Consider the following 23,057-nt stretch of genomic DNA (forward strand, 5'->3'; position numbering starts at 1 on the left):
AGTACCTGCTTCAGAAAACTATTGGGAGGATAAATCCCAATTTTCTGTTGGTAGACCTTATATGCAAATATCAGGCAATCTAGTTTATCCTTTCCTTCCATCCCTTGTTGGTTATGGGGCTTGAATACAGGGCCTTGGCATTGTTCCTGAGCTGGTTTTGCTCAAGGCTAGCACTCCACCATTTTGAGACACAAGGCTCCACTTCCAGTTTTCTGATTGTTAAATGGAGATGAGTCTCACAGACTCTTTTACCCAGAATGGCTTTGAACCATGATCCTCACCTCTTAGCCTACTCAGTAGTTAGGATTACTCAGTAGTTAGGTGTGAGTCCCTTAGTGGCCCAGCCTGATTCCTTTATATGTGGTATTGGGTTGGAATCATTGCTTGGCCTTCCTTTCTTCTAGTGGTTGGCTGTGTCTGGCATAAAATACTTATCTATGTTATGCTTCTTTTTCTAAGGCTGGGTTCTAGAAACATTTTGCAGGTTCTGTGTCTAGTAAGTCCATAGTCCTTTATTTCATGCCTCTTAAATGCCAGGTACTTTTGCCATTATGGAAATATTTTTACAAGATTATCTTGTGTCTGTAATTAAAGATAGTTTAATAGAGTGAATAATGAAACTGTAACTTCATTACTGTTGAATATTTTAGAATAAGTTTCCTGGAACAAATGGTTTGTTTTTTTGAAATAGCATCATACCTTATTAATTTACTTAGTAATGAAATGCATTGTCATTACCATTGAAACCATGGAAGTATTCTTATTTTATTTAGAAGTATTCTTGTGAAAGATGATTTTTCTTGTAACTTGATAAAAATGAATGTCCCTTGGCGAAACATTTGATTTTTATTTGTTTTATACATGTGTGTGACTTGGCTGTTCATTTTTCTGTATGAGTTATTTAAAATAAGTGATATTAGAACATCTTTGATTTAGAATTTGCTAGAGACTGGAAGATTGGAAAGGACAGTTTCAATTCATGTATAGAAATCACAGCATTGTCTTGGTGAGTAGTTGGATTCTGTTCGATGAAACCCACTAGAATCTGCTAGGAGGAAGATTGCACAGTGAGGTGGGCTCTGCATCCTTTCAACTTATTTAATAATGTACTTTATTAAAGTCAGTAGCTAACTCATCATGTTTTTCATCTAAACGAAGAAAATGACAGAATATCAGATCATTTAAAGTTAACTGGAATCCCATTCGCTCTCCTGCGTTCGTTCAACACTGTTCATTTAAATTACACTGCCTCCGTGTGGCTTCAGAAATACTAACAATTATTGTAAGCTGCTTTGAGGAATGAACAATTAGGAACCTGTATGAATATGATATCGAGAATACTTCATTGACAACATTGACTCACAGATATGGCATCATAGTTAGATGAAAGTGGTTTCATAAAGTGTTCATCCTTTAAAACTCAAATTCTTGAACTCTTGAAATGTGTTAAAATCTCTTTGCTAGAGAAGATATATTTCATTCATTACTCACATGCAGTGTAAGTTAAATTGAGTAAGAGCAATTCTAATCTTTTACCTTACATGGGTTCTTATAAAAAGAGTGTTTTTAGTAAAATCAATGTTTATGTACTTTGGTTTGTCCTTTTGTGTTAGTTCCCTTGATTTCTGACTTAACAATGAAATTAAAACCAAAGCGACTTCATATAATTTGTAATGATATCTAAAAGAGCAAACAGTTAATTGTATATAAAACAAATAACTTAATAATGAGTTCTTTTTAAAACTTGGTTTTTAAATAAATTTGCCTTTAGTCATTGTTCTTGACTTAGCTTTTGGCAAAATGAATTCCATTTTTTTTTTCTTTTTGTTAGCTGAGATTACATTAGTTATGGGGGAAGGCTTCAGATTTTTAGACTATACTCCAGTCAATCTATCCTATCACTTGCCTTGTTCTCACTCGCCCTTTCCCAATTGAATTCTTTTCTTAAAATACCATAATTATAATTATTAGCATGTACTAATTGCACAAAGGAGTTTCATTGTGATATTTTCATGCATGCATATAAGATGAAATCTTTAGGATGCATCATAAACTGGGTGTAGTCTTTGACCAAAGCAGAAGTTTGAGATCAGCCTAAGCAGTAGTGAGACCCTGTCATAAATAAAAATTCTCTAACATGGTGTAATGGCAAATTGTACTACTCTTCCTAATAACAGATATAACAAGAAGACAGTGTTAATTATTAAGCACTAAGCAGAGTGCTTAATTATCACTGATCTTATTTAGATTCAGCCTTTAGGACAACGTAGTTTAGCACTATGGTCCATTTTTTTTTTTCTAAAATAACATTATTTTTCTCAATTCCTGATAGTGTTATCATAGATTTCTGGAAAATGATAAGATGATTATTAAGTTCAATCAGTACTTAATTTTACTCTTTTTTTGAATTATTTGCAGGAGAGGGCTACTCACAATTTATATGGCCAATTTGGTAAGTAAATTAATTTTTTAACTTTGAGTTTTCTCTGTAGACTTTAAAGATTAATTCATTTTTTAAAATTAGGGAGAATCATTTGAATCTGAGCATGCATTCCTTATCTGTTTTGAAGCATGGATTTATATGTACGTCATTTATTTTAGGAGGAAAGTGTTTCACAGTGTGTGCTCTTTTGTGATTCATTTCTTTTATATTTAGAGTTTAATCTTAGGTTGTATTTAACTGTAATGAGCTTCATTTCTCCTGCCACTTCTTGCTGGAGAAATGATGAAAGGATATACATCTCTAAATATTAAGAGTCAAGCATTTAAAATAGAATTAGTCTTGCTTCCCAATTGCCAAATTCAGAGAAATGAAATTAATGTTACCTTGTGTGACATTATTTATAGCTGTATCCTCAGTTATTTGGGAGGTGAATGTAAGCAATGGATGAGACTAGAGGTAGACAAAAAGTGCCAGATCTTTTTTTGTTTGTATTATTATTATTATTATTGTTGTTATTTTATTGTTGGATGATATACGGCAAGGTTATAGTTACATCCATCAGTACTGGGTACATTCTTTCTTGAACATTGTTACCCTTCCCATGTTTTTCTCCCACTTTCCCTCCCCCCTCCTCATCATCTTGTTTTTCTCTTAACTTTCCTTTTTCGAATAAACAAATAAATGTATATACAATGTGGTAGGTACCACATTTCAATACAGTAGCAACATGAGCTAAAGCACAAGGGGAAAAGAAGAAAAGAAGTAGCTTCACAGTAAGAACAACAATCACAAAGATAAACCTCTTGTTTCCGTAACCTGGAATTCATTTAGCTTAGCCTCATCCTATATAGCCATATGTACACAAAAGCACCAGATCTTAGTTGACAAATAAACCAATGCAAAATATGCTGGAAGTGTGGCTTAAATGGTAGAGTACTTTCCTGTCAAGTGTAAGGTCCTAAGTTCAAACCTTAGTACCTAAAACAACAAAATCCCAATGCTTGAAATTCCATGTATTCCTTACCCATTTTCTACTAGTTGTAGCATGTTAGAATCCTAAAATATAGTATCAGAACCATGATATTAAATCGACACAGTTATGATACAGGACATTTCATTTCCTTCCACCTTCCCTCCCTCCTTCGTTCTTCCCTCCCTCCCTTTCTCTCTCCTGCCTTTCTCTCTCCCTCCTTCTTTCTTTCACTGGTTCTAGGATTTGAACTCAAGAGTCTTGTGGTTGCTCAGATTAGAGCATATGGCTCACTTTCTACCACTTGAGCCATGCGTCTAGCTCAAGATACAGAATAATTCCATTACCCTAAATGTCATTCATGCCTTTTTATAGTCACACAGATTTCTTCTCTTCCTTACTCACTTCCTACACTAATCTGTTGTTCAGCTCTGTAATTTTATGTCGTTACATAAGTGGAATCATATAATGTGTTACCTTTGGGATTAGCTATTTTCATTCAGTGCAATACTCTAGACATTCATTCATGATGATGATGATGAATGTATCACTGTTTCTTCCTTTCATTTGTTGAGTTGTACTCCATGTATGGTTATATCCATTCAAGACATCTGGCTTGTATGTGGTTTTTCGTTACTGTGAATAAAGCTGCTGTAAATATTCATGTGCAGGGTTTATGTGGGCATGAGTTTTTATTTGTGTGGGATGAATGCCCAGCATTGCAATTGCTGGTTTATGTGATACTTATATGTTTAGTTTTTCAAGGAACAGTCAATTTGTGTTTCAGAGCAGTGGCTATTCCACTTTGATAGTGTTCCCAGTTTCAAATAAACATTTGAACCTCTAATTTTTCTCAATGGAAAGCTTTGTTTTAAGTTAGAGGTGCATTTCTCAAGTAAGTTTGTAATTTTTGTCCAGATTAATAAATTTCAATGTTAGAAAAGTTTCTGAGCAAAGTAGAAAACATAGATTGCTCTTTGTCTTTTTTGAGCCAGTTATAAGGCATGTATCTATCTGGTGAATATAACTGTAACCCCTCTATTAATTACAATGAAAACTAAAGAAGTAAAATTTATTTATTTATTTATTTATTTATTTATTTATTTATTACCAGTCCTGGGGCTTGAATTCAGGACCTGGGCACTGTCTTTGGACTTTCTCAAGGATGGTAGTCTACCACTTGAGCCACAGCACCACTTCCTGCTTTTTCTATGTATGTGTTACCAAGGAATTGATCCCAGGACTTCATGGGTGATAGACAAGCACTTTATCACTTGGTCATACTCCTGGTCCAAAAAGTAAATATTTTTGTTTGGCTACTGCTCCAGACAACAGCAGTGGAATGACAGGAAAGTTTTTTGGGAGGTGATATGCCAAAGCAGTTGGATACATGCACACCTGCTGCTAGCACTCAACTCCATCACCAAATAATTTATGAGAAACATCATCTAAATTCGCATTTCCATGAATTTGTATTTATTGTGCTGGTTGTTTTCATGACTAAGGTTTCCAGTCTTTCAAAATTCATCATATGCTGGCCAAAGTTACTGAAAATAAGATAGTGAGTGAGAGTCTTTCATGTTCAGTTTAATTATAAGAAATTGAGTTTAGGACATTTAACAGCCTGTGCATTTAAAAATTGTAAATGTATATCTACTAAATTTCCTTAGCATTTACTTTTTAATGTTAAACATGCAACCTGTTTGATTAAAGCATCTGTATTTGATTTTTTAGACATAAGGTTTGAAAATGTTGATTCATATGTTTTCTTGGATGGTCTTTTTGATTGAATTGAATTTAACAGGTATTTATTATGTGTATCAATGCTGTGCTGAGCATGTCAGGACAGAAAAGAGATATAAGTAGACTGTAAACTCGTTGGAGACATTTGACAGATGAACCCAGAAGAAATAAAAGTATTGAATTCAGAAACACATAAACATTCTCTCAAGTTTCTCTTTTTCTAGCTTTGCCTATAATGGCAAATAACATTAATCATTCATTTAGTGGTTTAGGACAGGAATGTAGAAATTTTAATTTTTCTCTTTATTCTCTTAGTCTATTCTATCACAGATTCTTTAATATACTTTTAAAATATATCTTCATTTCCTCATGTCTTCGAATCTGCAAAGTTTACGCTCTAACATTCCTAGTCTGAGCTATTTTAATAGTCTGATTGATCTGTATCTTGCTACTTTTTCTTGCTGTAGTCTTTCTTCTATATGACCAATCATTAGAAATACTAATTAGAGACTAGAAGTGGTGGTTCACACCTGTAATTCCTACTTCTATGGAGATTAGGAAGATTCCTCTTCGAGGCCAACACAGGCAAAATGTTAGGGAGACCCTACTCCATCCGTAAGCTTAGTGTGGTGGTTCATGCTTGTCATCCAAGCTTCACAAGAAGTGGGGCTAGCATGATTGATGTCTAGGCTGGCCCACTATTTGAAAAATAACTAGCCGAGGTTGTTCCTCAAGTGGAAGAGCACCTGCCTAGAAAGACCTTAACAAGTTCAAACCCTAGTACCACCAAAACCAAAATGAAACGAAACAAATCCCCAAACAAAAAAGGAAATGAAATTCAAAGAGCCTGTTGACTGTATCCTTCATACCGTACCTTGTGAGCTCACAAGCTTGTGTGTATGCTAGCCACATCTCCGACTGCATCACTTTCTAATCTTTCTTCTCCTTCATTATATTGGTTTTCTTTCTGCTGACATTCAAATCCTATTAACTTTTACAGCCTTAGCATTTACTTTCTTTGTCTTTGAAAATCTCTTTCTCTAAGTTCTTCTCTGTCAAAATCTCCTCTTTATTTTTTCAAACCAGTATCATCTGCTATTATAATAGTTAAGGAAATTTCCCTTCACTATTGCCCTAACTCATAATCTTATTTAATCTCTTACACTGCATTTTAGAATATAGTTTGTGCCAAATAAATGACTGTTGAGTGAAGGTAGCTTGGGAACAAATACTACTTGAAGTGGCAAAGATGAAAATGATTTTTCTTTTCTAACTTGGTCCCAGTAATACCTGTTCTTCTTTGCCTTCTACTAATCTCAGATTGAAGTCCTTAAATTAACCAAGTAACCCCACCCCCAACATAAAGAAAACTAAATGGCCCTGGTTCTCAAAAATTGAGTTCCTAGACTCCCCAGAGTACTGGTACCCTTCTTCCTTGGAATGTTCTTATGCAGCCAGAATTAGGTATGATACTCTTCAGTCTGTTTTTATGTTGATTAGTTTGATCACATCGAGACATGTTTCCCATATGCAATGTAACAGTTGATAAATATTTGTAGTGTGCAGTATAATAATATTCAGAGTTCATTTTTAAATTTGACATCGATAAATAAGTTAATTAAAACTGCCATAGGCATAAAGGGATTTTCCCGAAGACTGCTACTAAAGCCTGAGAAGGAGATTTATTAGGGGTATTAGGTTATTTTCCTCATTCAGTAGTAGCATGAACTTTCAGTTACATTCATTTTCCTTATTTGGGGTCATTAATAATCATAACGTTAAAAAGTTATGCTCTATGTATGAGAGAAACAATTTAGCGAGAAAGATCTCACGAGAATGTATGTTCTTTAAGTATCTATCATTTACCTTGTGTAAAAGGGGCTCAGAGGACTTTGCAGTAAACAATTTGTTGGCTTCATTTTTTTTTTTTTAACAAAAGTAATTAAGATGTGTGAAATGATGATAAAGTGACCATGATAATGAGGGTTTTTTCTCTGCTAGTGGAAGATGAAGCTTAATGGCAGTGAATAAAAGAAGTAAGTGTCTTTTTCTTGTTCATATCTAAAGAGCTAGACCTTTAAGGTTTCTGTGTTTTTGTTCTTAACAGTTTCTCTTTTTTGTTCCAAATTGAGTTAAGAATGTTAGGAGACTGTACTTTGAGGAATTGGTTCACACAGTTAGTTGATCTTTATCCAAAGCATGTGGGTAGCTTTTATACAGATTTCCCAGACCTGACCCCCAAATCTACTAAGTCCACAGCTCAGGGGTCTGTATCTATCTCTCTCTGTCTCCTCTCTTTTTACTTTCTTGTTTCCCTTTCTCCTTCCTTCCTTTTCTTTCCCCTCTCCTCTTTTTTTGTTTCTGTCTCCTCCATAAATTCCCAGATAATTTCCTGGTAGATATTTGCTACCTGTTGATACTGCTTTAGGATAATTCTCTTGAAATTTTGGCAAGTGTGTCAGTTTGTGGATTTTAAAACAGACAGTTGATATTAACTTCCCTGTAAGATTTGTTCTGAAGAGCTTTATCACCAGTTCTTAAACAGATAATATTTAAAAATAAACTATGAGGGGCCGGGAGTTTGGCCTAGTGGTAGAGTGTTTGCCTAGCATGCATGAAGAACTGGGTTCGATTCCTCGGTGCCCCACATACATAGCAAAAAGCTGGAAGTGGTGCTGAGGTAGAGTGCTAGCCTTGAGAAAGTCCAAGGACAGTGCTCTGGCCCTGAGCTCAAGCCCAGGACTGGCAAAAACAAACAAACAAACTATGACATTGCATTTTATGTCCTTTCCAGTGCAGAACTTTGTGTACTTTGTCTTATTAAGTTCCATTTCCACATACTTCAAATAACAAAAGATTAGATAGGAAGGAAATTGATTAATTGTATTATGAAGTGCATAAGCATGTGGAAATACGACCATCACTGCTGCATGTAATACTCTCTCCTATTTTTGATTTTATAATTTAATACTGTGCTTTCAGTATATACCCATATTACATTCAGTTTTGGTTCGACATCTGCTTTTAACACCAATGTGTGTTGTTTTATTTATTTCTGATGCACTCTTTCTGATGGTTGCATAATGTGCCAGAATGTCTATATGAAATTCTTTCTAGAAATTTGTACACTATAACTTCTATAATTAAAAAGCAGTAGCTTTAATATTTTTTAATATAAATATTTGTATGACCTTTACTACTGTCTACATTTAGAATGTTTCATATACTACATTTTCACATGTTCATTTCCCCAACAATGGATATCTAGATTGCTTCTAGTCATTCAATGTAACAAACCATCTTGTATTTGAGTATTTATAAACTAAAAAGACCAGTGCTTTCAGATCCTCTGTTTTCTAGTAAAAAGATAATGGTTTGGAATGTGATAAAACATTTTAATAATTCATTCTAGGTAGCTTTATTGTTATTTTGGGAGTGAAGTTAATCTCTGCTTCTTTGTCTGTGCTTCTGTTTGAGTAAGTTGATTATTCTTCCTTGGAATTTTATGGCTGAAATCCAACCTGGAAACTAGTAAAGATTCGCTTATGAATGGTTTGACAGACTCAATCAGGGTCAGCCACACCAAGGTCAAAGGGTGTGAAATTTCTTGGGACATGTTTTCATAACTTATCTTTATATTCCTTTTCTTTCTGCTTGCCATGGAAAGATAATATTCAAAACAGGTAAACAAAGAAACATGGGAAGGCGAATTTTACAAAAGAGTTTAAGTAAACCAAGGAAAGCAATATAAAATGGTAAGAAAGAAAAGTACAAAATAACCTCTACCAAAAAAAATAATTAATAAGCACTTAGACTTTGTTGACACTGAAAGGGGATAGTTTGGTTGGAATGTTTGTTCTCTCCAAAGCTCATGTTGAAATTTAATTACCATTATAACAATGTTAAGAGATGGGCCCTTGAGAGGGTTTAGGACACGAAGGTCTTATATTCAGGAATAAAGCCATTATTTCAGGAGTAGGTTCATTATCCTGGCAATGGGCATGTCCTGTTTTTCTCTCTGTCTTTACTGTTTGGCCACATGATACTCTTTACCATATTTCTAGCATAAGAAATTTGATACTGGATTAACAGACTGGATTAGCAGAACTGTGAGCCAGTCAGTTTCTGTTCATTGCAGATTATTTGTATAGGCTGTCCTGTTAGAAAAGCAGATAAGAAGTGACAGAATTTAAAATCACATTCCACAAAAGAGGAAATAATAGGTAAGTTGTTAGTATTTCACTATCATATTTATAATTTGTGGCTGTTTTTCCAAAATGGCTGCCTAGAAGCTGACATGAAAGTATGTTCTAGAATTTGAACCTCCATAGATGCATGTTTACTTGTACCTAGGAATTCACTTTCCTAACATTCCATTCTTTTACTTAGAATAAAAAAGTTATTGTTAATGAGTGATCCAGCATTAGGAAATAAATCTACTTAGCAAGGAAAGCCAAAGAAATGCCTTATTTATTTCCCTCTTGATTTTTCCTAATTAATCCATGAAGTCTTTGTTGGTATCATATTTTTTTTTTACCCTGAATTATAGGAGAAGAATATAAGCTTAAACATTTAGTTCTTCAGAGTTTGGAATTTTCCCTCTTAGCTTTTTCTCCTGCATGATATGTGTTCATTGACTAATTCCTATATGGTAATGCAGTTCATGTTTATTTGCTGCTTTACAACGTGTATTTTCCATAAACTCTTTTTTCTTTTTTCATATATTTTTATTGTAATTAATAGAAGGGTTACATTATATTCATCAGATAGAAGGTACATTACTTCACAAATAATGATACCCTTTCTCATGTCCAGTTTCCCATTTTTCTCCTCCCCACCCCCACACAACTTGATTTCTCCCCTTCCCTCTCCTATTTCAAACAACCAGTTAAGCATATATAAAATATATCAGATAACAAGGTGAAATATTGTAACAATATGAGATAACCAAGGGACAGTAAAAGAGATGAGAGATAACATAGTACATTAAGGACAGGAATCACTCATTATATGGCTTTTCTTTCTATATCCTGGAGGTCCTTACATTTAGTGTCATACTATATGGCCTTATGTATCTAGATTTTGTTCTATTGTGAATCTCTGCTAGGAGAGCCGAAGGTTCCTCCTGATTATGACAAATGAGGGAGACTATTGGGCCTATGTTCCTTTGAGTCTGGCTTACTTCAGTTACATTTCCTTACAAATGGGGCGATGTCATTCTTTCTGGCAGCAACATAGAATTCCATTGTGTATAAATACCACATCTTGTTGATCCACTCATCAACTGAAGAACATCTGGGTTGGTTCCATATCTTTGCTATGGTAAATAGTGCTGCAATGAACATCATCGTGCTGGTGGATTTAGTATGCCCTTGTTTCTGGACTGTTGGGTAAATGCCAAGTAGTGGAGTTACTGGGTCATAGGGGAGCTCTATATTTAGTCTTCTGAGGAACTGCCATACTACTTTCCATAGTGGTTGAACGAGTTTGCACTCCCACCAACAGTGTAGTAGTGGTCCCTCCTGGCCACATCCCTTCCAGCATCTGTTGTTATTAGTTTTCTTGATCCTGGCCATTCTAACTGGAGTGAGGTGGAATCTTAGAGTTGTTTTGATTTGCATTTCTTTTATGGCCAGAGATGCCAAGCATTTCTTCATGTGTCTATAGGCCATTCTTATTTCTTCTTCAGAGAAGACTCTCTTTAAGTCTTTGACCCATCTTTTAATGGGATTGTTGTGTCTTCGGAGATTAGTTTTGGGATGATTCAATATTTTGAGCTGTTGATATATTTTAGATGAGGCCTTTGTCTGTTGTATGGTTAATGAAGATCTTCTCCCACTCTATAGGCTCTCTAGTTAATTTCCTAGCTATGTCCTTTGCCATACAGAAGCTCTACAGTTTAATGCATTCCCACTTATCCAGCCTTTCTCTGATTTGTTGTGTTTATTGATCCTTATTAAGAATGTTTCCACCTGTGCCATGGAGACCTAGAGTATCTCCAATTCCTTCTTGTAAAGTTTTCAGTGTATCGGCTTTTACTTCGAGGTCTTTGATCCATTTGGAGTTAATCCTAGTGTAGGGTAACAAAGAAGGATCCAATTTTAGTTTTCTGCAGGTGCTTAACCAGTTCTGCCAGCACCGCTTGTTGAAGAGGCTGTCTTTCTTTCATTCTATTTTTTTGGCTCCCTTATCAAAGATTAGGTGACCATAGGTCTGTGGTTTAATATCTGGATCTTTAGTTCTATTCCATTGGTCTTCAGACATGTTTTTGTGCCAGTACCAAGCTGTTTTGGTCACTATAGCTCCATAATAGAGTTTAAAGTTTGGTATTGAAATTCCTCCTGCACTGTTCTTTCTGCTAAGAAGTGTTTTTGCTCTATGGGGTCTTTTATTGTTCCATATGAAATTTTGGAGTGCTTCTTCTATTTCTTTAAAGAATGACATTGGGATATTGATGGGTATTGCATTGAATTTGTAGATAGCTCTTGGCAAGATTGTCATTTTCACAATGTTGATTCTTCCAATCCAGGAGCATGGGAGGTTTTTCCATTTCCTCAGTTCTGCTTTAATTTCCTTTTTCAGGGTTTTAAAGTTTTCATCAAAAGGTCCTTTACATTCTTAGTTAATTCCTAGGTACTTTATTTTCTTTGGGGCTATTGCAAAAGGAGTTGCTTTCCTGATTGTTGCCTCGTTCCTCTAACTGTTGGCATAGAGGAAGCTAGTTGATTTTTGAGGGTTAATTTTATACCCTGCTTCCTTGCCAAAGTTTTGAATCAGCTCAAGGAGCTTGGGAGTGGAGTCTGTATAGTTCTTTAAGTACAGAATCATGTTATCTGCAAAGAGAGAAAGTTTCACTTCCTCTTTGCCTATTTGGGTCTCCTTTATGCTTGCTTCTTGCCTTATTGCTCTGGCTAGGAATTCTAATACTGTTAAAGAGGAGTGGAGAGAGTGGGCATCCTTGTCTCATTCCTGATTTTAGAGGGAATAGCTTTAGCTTTTTGCCATCAAGTACAATGCTAGCTGTGGGTTTGTCATACACAGCCTTTATTATACCGAGAAATGTTCCATGGATTCCTAGTTTCTCCAGAGATTTTAGCATAAAGGGGTTTTGGATCTTGTCAAATGCCTTTCTATATCTATTGAGACAATCATGTGATTTTTTTCCTTGCTCCTGTTGATGTGTTGAATTATAGTAATTGATTTGTGTATATTGAACCAGCTTTGCATCACTGTGATAAATCCTGTTTGATCATAGTATATAATTTTTTTGATGAGTTGTTGAAGATGGTTGGCCAGTATTTTGTTAAGAAGTTTTGCATTAATATTCATCAAAGAAATGGGTCTATAGTTCTCTTTATTTGATGAATCTCTGTCTGGTTTGGGGATGAGGGTTATAGTGGCTTTGTAGAATGAGTTTGGCAAAGCGCCTTCGTTTTCAATTTCGTTGAAGAGCTTGAGGACTATTGGTGTGAGCTCTGCTTTGAAGACCTTATAACATTCAGCTGTGAATCCATCTGGCCCTGGGGTTTTCTTAGATGGAAGGTCTCTTATTGCCATTTCTATTTCAGTGCTTGAAGTAGGTCTGTTTAGTTGGATTAAGTCTGTGGTATGTTAATATTGGGTAGAAATTCATCCATTTCTTCTAGATTCTCAAATTTGTTGGCATAAAGGTTTGAAAAGTATTCCCTCATGATGCTCTGGATCTTGGTAATTTCTGTCGTGATATTACCATTCTCGTCTGTGATTTTGTTTGGGTTTGTTCCCTTTTTTTTGTATTATTTGCTAAGGGTCTGTCAATTTTGTTAATTTTTTCAAGGAACAACTCCTTGTTTTGTTGATTGTTTCTATAGTTTTTTTGGACTCCACTTCATTTAATTCTGCTTTGATTTTAATAATTTGCTTCTTTCTACTGGAATTAGGGTTGGTTTGTTGCTCTTCCTCCAGGCGCTTAAGGTGACACGTTAAATTGTTGGTTTACGATTTTTCCAATTTGTTCTTGTAGGCACTCAGAGCTATAAATTTTCCTCTGAGTACTGCCTTTGCTGTGTCCCAAAGGATCTGGCACTTTGTGGTCTCCTTTTTGTTAAATTTCATAAACTGTTGGATTTCTGTTCTAACTTCTCGATGACCCATTGGTGATTCAACAATTTGTTGTTCAATCTCCATGAGTTACAGGGTTTTTGTTGGTGGAGGTTGGTGTTCAGTTCCAATTTGATGCCCTTGTGGTCTGAGAGAATGCAAGAAATAATTTCAGTGTTCCTGAATCTGCACAGGTTTGTTTTATGCCCTAAAATGTGGTCTATTTCGGAAAATGTTCCATGTGCTGCTGAAAAAAATGTATATTGTGTTGTTTTTGGGTGAAATAATCTGCAGATGTATGTTAGATGTCTGTTGGTCTATACAGTTGTTCAATTCAGAAGTTTCTCTTTTGCATTTTTGCCTGGTTGGTTTGTCCTTAGGTGAGAGTGGTGTGTTACAATCACCAGTAATCACTGTGTTTCAATCTATGGATGGTTTCAGTGAAAGTAAAGTTTGCTTGATGAAGTTGGGTGCTCCGGCATTAGGTGTGTAGATATTGAGGATGTTTATGTCCTCCTGGAGGAGAGCTCCCTTTATTAGTATGTAATAACCTTCTTTGCCTTTTCTCATTAATTTTAGTTTGACCGGCCTGTTTATGGGGGCCGCTAGCTTGATATACTTTATTCCAACCTCTCACTTGCAAAAATGTTTGTGCTTTTGGGCAAGATGTGTCTCTTGAAGACAGCAGAGCGATGGATCTTGCTTTTTGATTCAACTAGTCAGTCTATGCCATTTAATTGGAGAGTTAAGTCCATTGATACTGAGGGTAAGGATTGAAAAATATTTACTAGTTACTGTTATTTTTAAAGGCTTTCATTGGGGCCTGTGAGTTGACAGTTCTTGTGATAGTTAGATCTTATGAGTTTTAGGTGCCATTTCTTCGTCATTGTTACGTTTGTGTTGGTTTTCAATGTGTCGGACATCTTTGAGAATTTTTTGTAATGCTGGTTCGGTTGTTATGTACTGTTGGAACTTTTCCTGGGAATGGAAGGTTTTTATTGAGCCCTCAGTTCTGAATGAGAGCTTATCTGGGTACAATATTCTTGGTTGGTAGTTATTTGTCTTAAGGGCATGACATATATCCTTCCAATTTCCTCTTGCTTGCATGGTCTCTGCTGAGAAATCTGTGGTTATTTAGATTTGTTTTCCTTTGTAGGTGATTGTTCTCTTCTCCCTGGCTGCTTTTAGGATCCTTTCTTTGGTCTCTATTGATCCTGTGGATTATAATGTGGTGGTGGGATGTCCTTTTCTGGTCAGGTCTGTTTGTGGTTCTAAAAGCTTCTTGGATCTGGATGGGCCTTCTTTTCTGGATATTGGGGAAGTTCTTTGAGATGATTCCCTGAAGTATATTTCCAATACCATTGACCTCTTTCTTCAGACCCTCCTCAAAACTTTCTACTTTGTTCTTCAGCTCCCTGGCTTCTAATTGCTTAGTTTTGATTCATTGCATCTCTTGTTTTAAATCCTGTATGAATTTCTTTAACTCCTTGATTTCCATTTGATTGGTTAGCTTAGCAGCTTTATTCTCATCGGACATTTGTTGGAGTTTGGTCAGCTTTCTGTTTGTGGATTCTATGAATTCGTCCATTTTTCTTTGAAAAACGTTTATTGCAGCCTCCTTTATGGCTTGCTCTTTTTCACATATCACCTTGTTTATGCTTTCATTACATTTAGACATTGCTTCCTCCCGTATCTCTTTCTTTATGATTTCAAACTTTTCATTAATCATGTTTACCAATTGCACTTAGAGGACTCTCCTCTAGTTTTGTCATTGACTGCTCAATTGCCTGTTTATATTGAGTGGATGATGCTATTCCTTGATTTGACATTTTTCTTGAGTTTCTTGTTCTTCCCATTTGAAGATGGGAGCAAGATTAATACTACAACAAAATTACAATTTTTCAGATATAACCAACCTAGACCTCTTTAGCTGCCTGACAATAGATGTTCACAATTTTAGATTGGTATTATACTCTTTCTTTCTTTTTGTATACTTACAGATAAGTCTAATACCACCACTGATCACTGATTTATGACCAAAATCCTAAACCCCTCAATCCAATCTCTATTGTATTTAAGTCCCTCTGGACCTAGAGTAAAATTGAACACCTAGATATACAATATTGCTCAACAAACATATACTGTAGATCCATGCATTACAAGAGTTGGAGGATGAACGGAGGACCAGAGATAGAAAAATAGTATGAAAGACTGCAGGGGAGGTAAGAAAAGAATAATGTAGGAATGTAAGATTAATATAGTAATGAAGAAAAGGTATAGTGTAAGGATATCTGAGCTAAGGTGATAGACAAATAGAATATTTGAGTACAAAGTTTAGAAAAAATAAGATAAAATTTATGAAAATAAGAAGAGTGATAGAAGAATATACAGAGAAAAGAGGGAGGCATATATAGGGGATTTCAATGATAAAAATTTTTAAAAGAAAAAATAAACAAAACAAAACAACAAGAAAAAGGAAGAAAAAAGGTGGGGGGAGGTTCCACACTACTGTGAGTTCTTACACAAGAAATACTAGGGTTCAGAACCAATAGATTAAGAAGCAGGTGACTGTATCAGTATAGCTATCATTTGTATCCAGACTGTACCCAGAGCTGTCACTGTTTCTAGGAACGACCACAATGACAGAAGGAATGCGGGAAAAGAAAGAGAAAAAAAAAAAGAGGAAAAAAAGGAAAGAATCATAACATTAAAAAAAAACATGTAGGTCAAATGGCAAAGGAAAAACTAAGAACACATAAAAATCCAAGTGAAAAGGGGTAGAAGAAAAAAAACAACAGAAGAAAAGAAAAAGAAAAGAAAAAAAGGGGTATTCTTCAGTTTTTTGGGGGGGGCGGGGGAGGGCAGGATAGGTAACTGTGTCTCCACTAAATTCGGGATCCGAATTTAGACTTCAGAAAGTCTCTTTCTCTTTGATTTGGCTTTGCGGGTTTTTGGAAAAAGAAGCTGAAACTGAAAGATTTGCGGGTGGTTTTGTTTACCAGGCCTGTGGTCTGGCGCAGGCGACGGACTTCAGCCAGCAGCGCCGGGGGAAGACTTTCAACTAAGCTATCTGTGAGAAATCCTTTGCCCTTTAGAATGATGACTCTGCCAGCATCATCTCTCAGGTTGCAGTTGGTATGGCTGGGTCTTTGCCAGCAGTCAAGATGGCGCTGTGCTCAGCTGGTGGGGGAGGGGATTCCTTCCCAATGCTGTTCTGTGAGCAGAAGTGGAAACTTATCCTTGGAGGTATTCAGAAATTGCTGGATTCTCTGGTTCCGTGAAGCTGGAAGGTCTATGCATGGCCAGGTGACGGTTCTGGGCTTGCGCAGGCTCTGTCTGGAGCTGGCGGGTCTGTGCTGCTGAGAAGCGCTGTCTGCTCAGGTCACCGTGTGCACCAAGCGGCTAGTGCCGCTCCATGCTGTCTTCTTGCGCTGGTTTTCTGCCTTTCTCCTCTCTGAGATCTCTGTGGTGCTAAAGTTACTAGGATCAATCTTCGTGTAAGAATTTTCCCCTACGATGCCTGAACTGTTATCTTGGTGAGAGCTCAGAAAGACTGACACTCAGCCACCGCCATCCTCTGCCGATTGACTTGAGAATCCTTTTCCATAAACTTTTACATTTACAATGCCAAAATCATCCTGTTAAAAAAGCACGATATCTCTTATGTAAAGACTTTTAGTTTTTTTTTAATGGATGACATAAACAAACAACCCTTAGTTGTCGCAACTGTGACAATGTGAAAATTTGTTTTGTTTCGTTTTTTTGCTTGTAATCCTTTTGGATAGCAGCACAGGACATTATGTCTGTACACTTCTATGTTAAACCATTTTATACAACCTTGGTCTAGAAATCTAATAAGCATAAATTTTATTTCTAAGAATGAAATTTTTTAGATGTGTGACAGGAAAATAACTCACTTAATTTGTATTTTTTGGTTAATTATCTCTTTTACTCATTTTGTTATATATTTTTTCTTTTTTTATTGTAATTAATAGAAGTGTTACAGTTATATTCACCAGATATAAGGTGCATTAGTTCACATACATTGATATCCGTTCTCATGTTTTGTCCCCATTTCCTTCTCCTCACCCCTCCCCTCATCTTATTATATTTTATACCTCTTGTTAATTCTAACCATACTTTATAGGGTTTTGATAATTTTTATGTTTCTTCTATTTTGAAATTATAGTTAGGATATTCAGTAGTGCTTTTAAAAACAAAATCAAAGCTCCGTGTCTTCTTTTTTGCTTCATTTAAAGATTAAACACACACTTAATTACAAGATAAAATACTATCTTATAATCTTGTATGTAAATATAAAATGCCATTTTATAATTTTATATGTACAATCACATTAAAATATAAGACAATCTTATATCTTAAAAATGACAGCTTAGGGGGCTGGGAGTGTGGCCTAGTGATAGAGTGCTTGCTTAGCATGCATGAATCCCAGTGTTCGATTCTTTGGTACCACATACAGAGAAAGCTAGAAGTGACGCTGTGGCTCAAGTGACAGAGTGCTAATTTTGAGCAAAAAATATCCAAGGACAGTGCCTAGGCCCTGAGTTCAAGCTTCAGGACTGGCCAAAAAAAATGTCTCTTATATGTAAAATATTGCAGTAGTATTGCCTGTCAGGAAAATTTACAGGTAAATAGTAAAGACACATTTGCACTTAAGTACTTCAAGTTAAAAGCTGTGTATCATATGCTGAAATTCCAGCATATAATTGCTAGCATGATTCACCAGCATTTGTTAAATGACTTGGGAAAATAGCATGTGAAAAGTCTATTATTGTTCTGCCAATATTATTTAGCGTCATTCAGTTGTCCTCTTAGTAGACTTTCTTTTTTTATTCTATTGTCAGGGTGATGTACAGAGGGGTTATAGTTATATTCATCAGGTAGTAGCTACATTATTTTTTGAACATTGATAGACCCTTCTATGTTTTTTTCCCACTTTCCCTTTTCCCATTCTTTCCCAATTATCTAGTTTTTCCCCTTCCCTTCTCTATTTCAAATAGACAAATTAATTATAGAGTATACGAGGTACCAAAGTAAGATACAGTAGAAACATGAGATAAACCATAAGGGGAAAAAAGAGAAAACAAATAACTTCACATAGTATATTCATTGAAAATGAGAGTAGTTAAAAGTAAAAATACTGCTTACCGGAAATGGCTTATTATTTGATGAAGTTTTTGGAATGTATTTCATAATGTATAGATTCTGGAAATCTATTTACTGAGGTATAAGATATACTTTAATTGACCCAATGCAGAGAGCCATAAAGTGAAGACATTAAGAGATATAAATGATTTGAATGTATAGGTGATAATCGAAATTTGGAATTTGTCTCTAAGGCATGACCTTTGTATCTCCAATAGTGATGAATATGAAGCCCTGCTTTAGCTTATAAGATGCCTGCCTGCTTGTCTTCCTCCCCGCTTGTCTTTTCCCTCTACTTCCCTCCCCTCTGCTTCTTTTCTTTCTTCCTCTTTTTGTTTTTTGCTAAATAAATGACAGGTAGCAAGTAAGGATAATCTTTCTAGAAATTATGGAGTTGTTTATTTAAAGAAAAATAAAGGAAATCTGGGCCGGGAGTTTGGCCTAGTGGTAGAGTGCTTGCCTGTATGCACGAAGACCTGGCCTTGATTCCTTGGTACCTCATACATAGAAAAGCTGGAAGTTGTGCTGTGGCTCAAATGGTAGAGCACTAACCTTGAGGAAAGCCCAAGAACAGTGAGGGCCCAGGCCCTGAGTTCAGTTCCCAGGAGTGCCAAAAAATAAAAAATAAAAATAGGAAATAAAAAATGAAAAAGAAATATATTTACTTTAAAATGTGCTATGACAACATGGGCCTGTGTCTTTTAGATCTGTCATACATTTATTTTATTCGTGCAATGATTTTTGTTGTTAGATTATTATTGGAACAATAATTAAATGAAGGTATTTTTATTTCTTTTATGGCCAAAGATGTTGAAGAAATCTTCATGTGTTTTTGGCCCTTCTTAACTTCTTCTATGAAGTCTCTCTTTAAGTCTTTAGCCTGTTTATTAATTAGTTTGTTGTTTCTTTGAGGATTTATTTTTTGGGGAGTTATTCTGTTATTGAAACAGTGATTATGTCTGTGAAGTTTTCACAGTGTAAAACTATCTGTATTTGTAAGAAAGTTGCATCTTGGAAGAACTTACATGCTTCGACCTAAATCTTCATACTGTAACCTATTTTTCTAGGATTATAATGGAGAATAAAGCATATCAGTTTTAACTCTCCAATTCTTTATCTTCCAACATGTACATAAATCAGTGATTATCAGTTGGTGCTTCTTTCTTACATGAATTTTCAATTAAAATAGATATAGTGTCATTGATAATGTGAATTGCAAGTTATGCTTAATTGTCTTTCTTCCAAGGAGTGAAAATGTAAATATAACTAAAGAATATAATATTTACCTTTTATACACTCTTTCAGTTATGTCTCTTATTGAGGAGAATCATACTTACTAGAGGGATTGTCATGAGTTGTTTGTCAGATGATTTTGGAAATTGATAATGAAATATTTTTAATCCCTTGATAAGTTTTTTTCTGTTAAGGAGAATGTACAAAATCCAAAAATTTGTTCAGAGATTAGAAAATAAACATGGAAATCATGAATTACTGAGGGTTTTCAAACAATGATAGACTGACCAAAGACACTAGGTAAGTTTGCACCTGAAATACTGGTCGCCATATAGAGAAGATATCATCTGACCACAAATCATCTACTAAAAACGACAAAGATTTCAAAGTTGTTTAAGATACTACGGATCATGATCTTTTGTCTCTTTTCTTTAAAGCCTAATGACATGACAGTAAATATGTAAAAAAAAGAAAAGTCAATCTTAAATAAAAGACACAAAAGATTTTGATGATGAATATCTGGAAATTTGAATCCTAGTAACTAAAACCCTAAGAAGTAAACATTCAGGGAAGGACAGTCACAAGGGAGTCAGGAAAGCTTGCAACCTCCCTTCTTGGAGAATGTTAATCCTGGAACTCAGTAGATAGTAGGAATCAGCTCTTAATTAGTGGGAGGAGTCTGGAATAATGGAGTCATTCCTCCTTGGAATGGAAGGGAGGAGTTGGGTGGTGCCATGTAACTTTATCCAAGTGTAAAATTCATTGACATGTTTAAGCATTTTGGAGGTCTCTCATCCCTAGCTTATTCCAGTATTATGATGTCAAACAGTCATTATTCCTAGTCATGCCCTTCTTTCAAAGGAAAGTATACAACTCCACAACCACAGAGGACATTTCTGTATTGCCTATGTAGATATACATATTGAGTATCTTCCTAGTCCTTTTGTTCATAAATATAAATAGGCAATCAAGTATTTGCAGACATTTGAAGGAAGTAAACTGTCCTCAAAGACAGTGCATATTGGGAAAAAATTCAACCTTGGAAAAAACAAATAGTTTGGGAAAAGGACCAAACCTGAAAATAAATCATTTTCTTAGAGAAACAAGAATAGAGTGTTTTGGAAAAGAAACAGAGAAAGAAAACGTGTTCTTAGAAATAAAAATACTGTTTCAAAAGGCAGAAAGAGCTAGGGTTATTGCTCAAAGAAATGAAAAAAAGATTGTTACACAAAACACTGAATGATAACTGAATGATTGATTATGCTAGATTGCACATGCTAAGAAGTAAATAAGATGGGAGGGGAAATCGTTTTTCTTTTTTTTTATTTTTTTAAAAGAATTTATTAATGTTGATTTTTACATCATATTTTAAATGACAAGTTTAACAAACAAATGAACTTTTTTTTTTTTTTTTCCAGCCCTGGGCTTGAGCTCAGGGCCTGAGCACTGTCCTTGGATTTTTCTCAAGGCTAGAATTCTACCACTTGAGCCTCAGCACCACTTCTGGCTTTATCTAAGTATGTGGTACCAAGGAATCAAACCCGGGTCTTCATGCATGCTAGGCAAGCACTCTACCACTAGGCCAAACTCCCGGCCCCTTTTTTCTTTTTAAAGAATTTATTTTATTTATGTAGTATCATGGATTCGAACCTAGGGCCTCATGCATGCTAGGCAAGCACTCTACCAGTAAGCCATGTTTTCAGCTATGGGAGGGAAGTCTTAACAGATAACAGGGCACAATTTGAAAGCTATTAGTTTTCATGTTTTAAAAAATTGGAATGTTGCAGGGTGCAGTGGCTCACACCTGTAATCCTAGCTACTCAGGAGGCTGCGATCTGAGGATCAAGGTTCAAAGCCTGCCTAGGCACAAAAGGACCTGAGACATTTATCTCCAATTAAACTCTAGAAAATGAGAAGTGGGCTTGGCTCAGGGTAGGGAGGTAGCCTTGAACTGAAGAGCTCAGGTACAAAGCCCAGGCCCAGGGGTAGGGTGGTACCCTTGAGCTGTAGTGCTCAGGGACAGAGCCCATGCTAAGTTCAAGCCCCATAACCCACAAAAACAAAACAAAACAAAAACAACAACAACCCCCCCCCCCAAAAAAAAAAACCCTGGAATGTTGAACAAGATGAATACTAAGACTTATCTGCATATTCAGGCAGAGTTGTATACAAAGGTGCAGAAAAGTTCTGAGGAACAAACTAGAATTCCACCAAATTGAAATAATCAGATTATCATTAGCAGTAATGAAATTTTGGAGATAGTGAAAGAGTTAAAGAGTTGTAAAGTTGGTTTATGCAGACTTGGATTTATTTACTATATCAGGAAAGTAAATAAGATGTCAGTCTACCCTATAAGGCTATAGATTGGGTTGAGTGCTGGTGGCTTAGCTTCTGAGGAGGCTAAAATTGAGGACTGCAGTTGTCAAGCCAGCCTAGGCAGGAAAGTCTGTGAGACTCCTGGATCCAATTAACTAACACATAGGTGGAAATGGAGCTTAATTGGTGGAACACTAATCACAAAAATGCTCAGGGACAGTACCCAGGCCCTCAAGCCCTAGAATTCACTGTCTGTCTGCCTGCCTGCCTGTCTGCCTGCCTGCCTGTCTGTCTGTCTCCCTCTCATAAACACACACACACACACACACACACACACACACACACACACACGCATGCACACACTTATACAAATAGTAATTACTTCAGCAGATAAGATTAAAAATAGATTTACAGGGTTGGGAGCATGGCCTAGTGGTAGAATGCTTGCCTAACATGCACAAGGCCCTGGGTTCGATTCCTCAGTACCATATACACAGAAAAGTGGGCTGTGGTGCCCTGGTTCTGTGGCTCAAGTGGTAGAGTGCTAGCCTTGAGAAAGCCCAAGGACAATGCCCAAGCCCTGAATTAAGTCCCAGTCCTGGCAAAAAGAAAAAGATTTACAGAGAGCTTTTTTTGCCAGTCCTGGGCTTGAGCTCAGGGCCTGAGGCACTATCCTTGGACTTTCTCAAAGCTAGAGCTCTACCACTTGAGCCTCAGCACCACTTCTGGCTTTTTTCTATGTATATGGTACTGAGGAATCAGACCCAGGTCTTCTGCCAGTATAAGCTTGAACTTGGACTTTGTTCTCACTCAGCCTTTTCACTTAAGGCTTGAAGCTCCACTACTTGTTCCATCTCTCCACTTCTGCTGGTTTTGAACTAAAATCCTTAGGTCTCAGCCTCCTGCATAGCTTGTATTCTAGGCATGAGCCACTAGCACCATCTAATTATTATTGTTAAAGAAAATAAATTGAGATTTATTCTGTTGCTGTTTTTATAATTTTTACCCTCTCTGGTCAATCATACATATGTACTTACCTAAAAACAGCTGCTTACTGATGTAGAACAGAATGCATATATTGCCAGAATTTGAATTTTAAAATTCTAC

The 23,057-nt window shown here is 36.0% G+C and overlaps 1 protein-coding gene across 1 annotated transcript in view; it reads left to right on the top strand.

Moving 5' to 3' along the window:
* Window positions 1-23,057, top strand: part of Tmem135 (transmembrane protein 135) — a 203,174-nt gene that overhangs the window by 43,166 nt on the left and 136,951 nt on the right. Inside the window, exon 4 of the mRNA XM_090348589.1 lies at window positions 2,419-2,452. Within this exon, the coding sequence (XP_090204715.1) occupies window positions 2,419-2,452 (34 nt within the window). The remainder of the gene's footprint in view (window positions 1-2,418; window positions 2,453-23,057) is intronic.

The sequence above is a fragment of the Megascapheus bottae genome, chromosome 16 (assembly GCF_031878675.1).
Source record: "Megascapheus bottae isolate mThoBot1 chromosome 16, mThoBot2.hap1, whole genome shotgun sequence".
In the NCBI taxonomy this organism is placed as follows: Eukaryota; Metazoa; Chordata; class Mammalia; order Rodentia; family Geomyidae; genus Megascapheus; species Megascapheus bottae.